The sequence below is a fragment of the Fundulus heteroclitus genome, chromosome 23 (genome assembly GCF_011125445.2).
Source record: "Fundulus heteroclitus isolate FHET01 chromosome 23, MU-UCD_Fhet_4.1, whole genome shotgun sequence".
Lineage (NCBI taxonomy): Eukaryota > Metazoa > Chordata > Actinopteri > Cyprinodontiformes > Fundulidae > Fundulus > Fundulus heteroclitus.
Window position 1 is genome coordinate 20,653,559 of NC_046383.1, and position 6,714 is coordinate 20,660,272.

The 6,714-nt window shown below is 40.9% G+C and overlaps 1 protein-coding gene across 1 annotated transcript; it reads left to right on the forward strand.

The window, feature by feature from the left end:
• Positions 1 to 783: 783 nt before the first annotated feature.
• LOC118557359 (protocadherin alpha-8-like) lies at positions 784 to 3,448 on the forward strand. Its single transcript, XM_036127256.1, is given in 2 exon segments — positions 784 to 2,863; positions 2,865 to 3,448. Coding segments are annotated over 2 exon segments (2,415 nt in total). The 5' UTR covers positions 784 to 931; the 3' UTR covers positions 3,348 to 3,448.
• Positions 3,449 to 6,714: the final 3,266 nt, after the last annotated feature.

The window sequence follows — 6,714 nt, forward strand, 5'->3', positions numbered from 1 at the left end:
CTTATAGCGCGCAGGTGTTGATACGCTGCGTCATTACGAGTCTGCAGCTGATTTGATTCTTTTTGTATGCCCCTCCCGGGGAGATACTGACCTACCCTACTCCTCCTTTCACTGTTACAGTTCATAACTTGTCAGTGTTCGCCATGAGGAGAAATAATTTCTCCGCCCTGTTGTTCCGCATGGCGGATCTGAGTGCGTAAGTAAGCACGGTGAAGACCAATTTTGAAGTATTAATCGGGCAGCAGACGCTTTTTGTTTGTGGTCCGGACGTACCGAGTGAATAATCCTGCTTCACATTTAACCAACTAGAGATAGCCTTCACGGATCAAGCCTGTACGAAATATAACCTCAGATTCTATGAGGTCGACTCGAAGCCCTTTAAACTCTCATCGGCTTTTAAAAGCCTGGGACAGGGGTTATTTGGATCCCGATGGCCCAGTCTCAACATACTTTAAACTCAGCATAACTGGGGCGGTAGAATCTCAGCAAATTGGCGTTGACTTTTTTTTAACGTTTGCGCTGAATGCGAGGCATACACGTGTGAAAGGGAATACACACTGCAAAGAGGATGTTTTAAAAGGGAAGAGGACCAGGGATCTGGGCTATATATATATATATATATATATATATATATATATATATATATATATATATTTCAAGACCCGTTAACGCACCAGGCTATATACAAGCAACGTTTTATATAAAAAAAGAATAATAATGTAAATGTACAATCTGTATTATCCACTTGGTGGCGTTGCAATATCCTGCTTGTCCCCCTTCTGAGCAACCCTTTGTTTGCTGCTGCACAACGGAGGATGCGTCGGATGGAAGAACGGAGATTGTAGAAGTCACAGCACAGTCTGATTTAGAAGATATATTGGATGCAAGAAAAATAAAAAAAAAACTGGAATATATAAAGGACTGAGAAACCATGGCGATCCGGAGCCGATCGAGTCACTACAGTTGGCGTGTTTGTCTTTTACATCTTCTGCTGATCGTAGCGAAGCAGGCTGCGGCTGATCTGAGATACTCTGTTCCGGAGGAGGTGAAAGAGGGAACCGTCGTTGGAAATATTGCCAAGGATCTTGGTCTGGAAAAGGCACATTTAACTGATCGACGTCTGCGTATTGCTTCAGGATCTGAGGATACTTTTTTCAGTGTTAACATGGATAACGGGGCCTTACAGGTTCGTAGAAAGATTGACAGAGAGGAGCTTTGTCACGGTGGCGGCGCATGCTTAATGGAGCTAAAGATCATAGTAGAAAACCCGCTGGAAATGCACCATGTTGTTGTTGAAATTACAGATGTAAATGATCACTCCCCAATTTATACAAAAAAAGAGCAACATTTCCAAATAGCTGAACATACGTCTGTAGGAACACGATTTCAGCTGCAAGCGGCCCGTGACCCCGATGCTGGAGTGAATTCAATCCGCTCATACAAATTATCATCAAATGATTATTTTGATATAGAACTGAGTCAACGCGATGAAGAAAAAATACCATTTTTAGTGCTAAGGAAACCTTTAGACCGGGAACAAAATGATAAACTTTTATTAATTGTTACAGCAGTAGATGGAGGAAAACCTCCGAGATCAGGAACACTTAATGTTTCAGTCACTGTTCTTGATAGTAATGACAACCGTCCGTCCTTTAGCCAGGAGGTTTACCAGGTAGAAATGTTTGAAAATGCTCCGCTTGGAACCATTGTTACAAAAGTAAATGCAAGAGACCCAGACGAAGGAAATAACGGAGAAATTGAGTACAGCATTGCCAACACATTGGCTCCTAAGATTTACAATTTATTTGAATTGAAACACTTAACGGGTGAAATTAAATTAAAAGCAGCTCTGGATTTTGAGGAATCTGAAATCTACAATATTGATATAGAAGCATCAGACAAGGGAACGCCTCCCTTAACGGGAATGTCTAGAGTGGTTGTAAAAATAAAAGATGTAAACGATAATTCACCAAAGATAGATGTCACGTCTTTGTCAAATACAATATCAGAAGATTCAAAACCCGGAACAGTGATTTCTCTCATCAGTGTAACAGATAAAGACTCAGGTGTTAATGGAAAGATTATTTCACGCATACTAAATGATGCACCTTTTGAATTAAAGCCATCCTATAAGGAAAACATATATTCACTTGTTACAAAAGAGCATTTGGATCGAGAGAAGGTGTCCCATTATGAAATATTAATACAAGCCACTGATTGTGGTGATCCAGCCTTATCTACAGTGAAAACACTCAGTATTCAGATCTCTGATGTGAATGACAACAGTCCTCGTTTTGAGAAAAGTGAGTTACAGTTTTATTTATCAGAAAATAATGCTGCTGGTACGTCAATATTTTCTGTCACTGCGACAGATATTGACATGAATGACAATGCAGCAATTTCTTATAATATTGTGAGAGAAGGGAGTAAAAATGATGTAACAGCATTCTTAAACATAAACTCAGAAAATGGACAGATATCTGCGCTGAAAAGTTTCGACTTTGAAACCCTGAAGACTTTCCAGTTCCACGTTGTGGCCTCAGATTCTGGGACTCCGTCCCTGAGCAGCAACGTGACAGTGAACGTGTTCATCCTGGACCAGAACGACAACGCTCCAGTCATCCTGTATCCAGTCAGCTCCAACGGTTCTGCTGAAGGTGTGGAGGAGATTCCCCGCAATGTGAACGCAGGACACTTGGTGACCAAAGTCAGAGCCTATGACGCTGATATAGGATATAACGGCTGGTTGCTGTTTTCCCTGCAGGAAGTCACTGACCACAGCCTCTTTGGTTTGGACCGCTACACAGGACAGATCAGAACCCTTCGCTCATTCACAGAGACAGACGAGGCTGAGCATAAACTGGCTCATCCTGGTCAAAGACAACGGCAACGTTTCCCTCTCAGCAACAGCTACTGTGATTGTCAAGCTGGTGGAGCCCAAAGAGGCTTTTGCAGCTTCTGATGTTAAAAGTGCAGCAAAGGATGATGAGGATAATAATGTGACTTTTTACCTGATGATCACTCTGGGCTCAGTTTCAGTTCTGTTCATCATCAGCATCATCGTGCTGATTGCAATGCAGTGCTCCAAATCCCCAGACTATACTTCTAAATATCTCCAAGAGACTAATTATGATGGGACCCTGTGTCACAGCATCCAGTACAGATCTGGAGACAAACGGTACATGTTGGTTGGACCCAGGATGAGCATAGGATCTACTATAGTACCTGGAAGTCATGCAAACACACTAGTGCTCCCTGATAGGAGGAGGACGTCTGAGGAGGTAAGGCTATGTTTATGTCCTTTTGGACAGTATTGTGTATATTTTCCTGGTGATGATTTTTCTTAGTTGGATTGGAGTGGGCCAATAGGAAACATCAATGTTTAAAAGGCCAACATAATTAATTGGTTAAAGGTTACCACACATATCACACAGAAGCCAGGTACTGATTATACTGAGGCTGTTCCTTTTTATGTATAAGAGGTTTTGGCAATGTTTGCAATGTTTTGTTTTTCTGCCCATATTTTAGTTTGTTAGGCAGTGACTGCAGGTTGATAAGGTGGTAAAGCCACAAAATATCCATGTGAGACTCCAGACTGAGACCACGGCTCATTGAGGGCTGAACTGTAACCGATCTTTTGTCTGATTTTGTGGATGGAGCTGTGATTCTTTTTGACTGTATTGCTACATAGGAGACACAGAGATGACTTGCAGAGACATATGACTAACTTTGACTTCTCCCCGTAATGGATTAAAAAAATTGATCCTGAAAAGCGCAGAAGTTGGTGTTAGTCATCTTTCATGTTAGTATTTCACCAATGTGGGTAAACCATTAATGTATTTTCATGGTCAGCTTATGGATAATATTCTAACAAATTTCATGCCAAATACAAAGAACAGTTTTCAGAACCAGTGTTTTCATGCTTTTGTCATTCATATTGTGGACTTGAAGTCTCATGTCGCCATGTGTGACAAACACTTCACAATATTTATAGAGGCAGTGATGGCCAATTACATCAGGAGGATCTGCATAACAAACTTCTTGATGGATTCATGAGGGGGTGCAATGGGTAGCGCTGTTGCTATGCAGCAAGAAGGTCCTAGGTTCTTGCCCTGGGTCTTTCAGCATGGAGTTTGTATGTTCTCCCTGTACATGCAGAGGTTCTCTCCGGGTACTCAGGCTTCCTCCCACAGTCCAAAAACATGACTGTTAGGTTAGGTGGCCTCTCTAAATTCTCTTTAGGTGTGAGTGTGTTCGAGAATGGTTGTTTGTCCTGTTTGTCTCTGTGTTGCCCTGCGATAGACTGGCGACCTGTCCAGGGTGTACCCTGCCTCTCGCCCATTGATAGCTGGAGATGGGCATCAGCACCCCTCGCAACCCAACAAGGGATAGACATGTTTGAAAATGGATGGATGGATGGATGGATGGATTCATGAACTAAGTAAAAAGGAGTTGGAACTATGGGGAAATTTGTCCTTTTAGTCTTGATGCAGAGATAAAATTGATCGAAATCAAAGAAATTCACAGAATTTCCTAAAATTTAATATCTATACAGATCACATTGGAATATTGAGCACTACACTGCTTATAACCTTAAATTCATAATGCCGTCCCTAAGTCTGATGCACAACTTGAGGCTCCTGTAACATAGTTCACAGTCATGCTCAGTAAGCACTCAGAGTCTAAAGTTATTAAAAATACACTTAAACTATTAAAACTTTAAAAAATGTGGCAAAATTTCATGACAGTACTGTCACCATCCCCTAAACATGCTCCGTTTGGCTGACATGGCACTAATGTGTTTGTCAGACTTCGCATCAGATGTAAAATCTCGATTTTTGAAAACAACTTTTCCCATTTTCTATATCCTCTATTGGAAGTGAAAACGGATTCTGCATTTGGAAGTCCACAATAGCTACGTTTACATGGACAAAAGTAATTGGAATAAACAGCCATTGGAATAAAATGTGACATGCAAACATACCAATCGGAATATGATGATCGGATTAAGCTCAATTGGAATAAAACTGTAATCCATCTGAGAGGGGTTGTTTATGTCTATTGATAATGCAATCAACGTGCATGTAAACGCTTCCAGGGCTTAAGTTATTCAGAATGTAACAAATTGATCTGATTGTGCACATGTGCTTGATGTAAATGTGACATATTTCTTCGTTGGCAAGTGGAGGAAATAAGTCGGGGCTTCCGAAACAACCTTTCTGTTCGAAAAAATAAATAACTAAAAATTGTTTCTTACTCGGTAACATTTCAACCATAATTAGAACCTGGTGCAAGTCCAGCCTGGGCGCCTGGATTAGAAACAAGCTCATATAATACTGCTTTGTTTACTATTTTTGTAGTTTAGCAGGTTTTTAGGTATTGGTTCTTTTGAGGGATCATTTAATAAGTGGCTTGAGGAACATGATCATGACAAATGTCCAGTTCCTACCAATATTTTATATGGAAGTTTTGGATACATTGAATTTATAGCCAAGTCAATATTGCTTAGGCCTAACCCTTTATTTCTTAAGGAAAAGGAATAAGTGGTCGTTTTGACATTTTCTAAATCTAATCCTCTCTACTCTGCCCGTTATTGTTGTAAGCAGCCATTAAAGATAACATATGTAAGTCCTGAGTGAAAAAATCAGCTGTTTAAAGTTGAAACAAAGAGTTGCAAAAAACTTAAATTTTTACAGTTCCTCTTTTGACTTTCAATCTGCAGTGTTTCAAACCATTTGTATTACTTCACTTGATATAAAATAGTTAAAACTTTTGTTTTTGCCTTGCCTTTTGGATTAATAAAGCTCCTTTTTAGCCATTAGATCAGGCTCCACTTTAATTTCTGGTTTTTAAAACTTCCCTGTTACGAGCGCTAACATTTGCAAATATATTAAGCGATTTATCTGCGGTATCTGTTGCTCCCTCTGTCTCAGAATACGGGACGACAGCAGCTCAGCTCTGCTGTCTCCAAATCCTCCTTTTATACATTAAAGTAACACAAGATCATTCGGGTCGTGAATGGCTTCACAGCTCCTTCCCCTCGCACTGGTTATGTGAGGCGTATGTTTCCTCTGGATGGATCCTCCAGAGAAACTCCGCTCAGCTGCTGGCGCTTATAGCGCGCAGGTGTTGATACGCTGCGTCATTACGAGTCTGCAGCGGATTTGTTTCTTTTTTTATGCCCCTCCCGGAGAGATACTGACCTACCCTACTCCTCCTTACACTGTTACAGTTCATAACTCGTCAGTGTTCGGTATGAGGAGAAATAATTTCTCCGCCCTGTTGTTCAGTTGCGCATGGCGGATTTGAGTGCGTAAGTACGCACGGTGAAGACCAATTTTGAAGTATTTTTCGGGCAGCAAACGCTTTATGTTTGTGGTCCGGACGTACCGAGTGAATAATCCTGCTTCACATTTAACCCACTAGAGATAGCCTTAACGGATGATGCCTGTACGAAATATAACCTCAGATTATATGAAGTCGAAGCCCTTTAAATTCTCATCGGCTTCTTAATGCTGGGACAGCGGTAATTTGAATCCAATGGCCAAGTCTCAGCATACTTTAAACTCAGCATGACTGGGGCGGTAGCTTCTCAGCAGATGGGCGGGGATCTTTTTTCCACCACGTTTGCACTGAATGCGAGGCATAAACGTGTGAGAGCGAATACAGACTGCAAAGAGGTTTTTTATTTTTTTTATTTTTATTTTTTTTTAA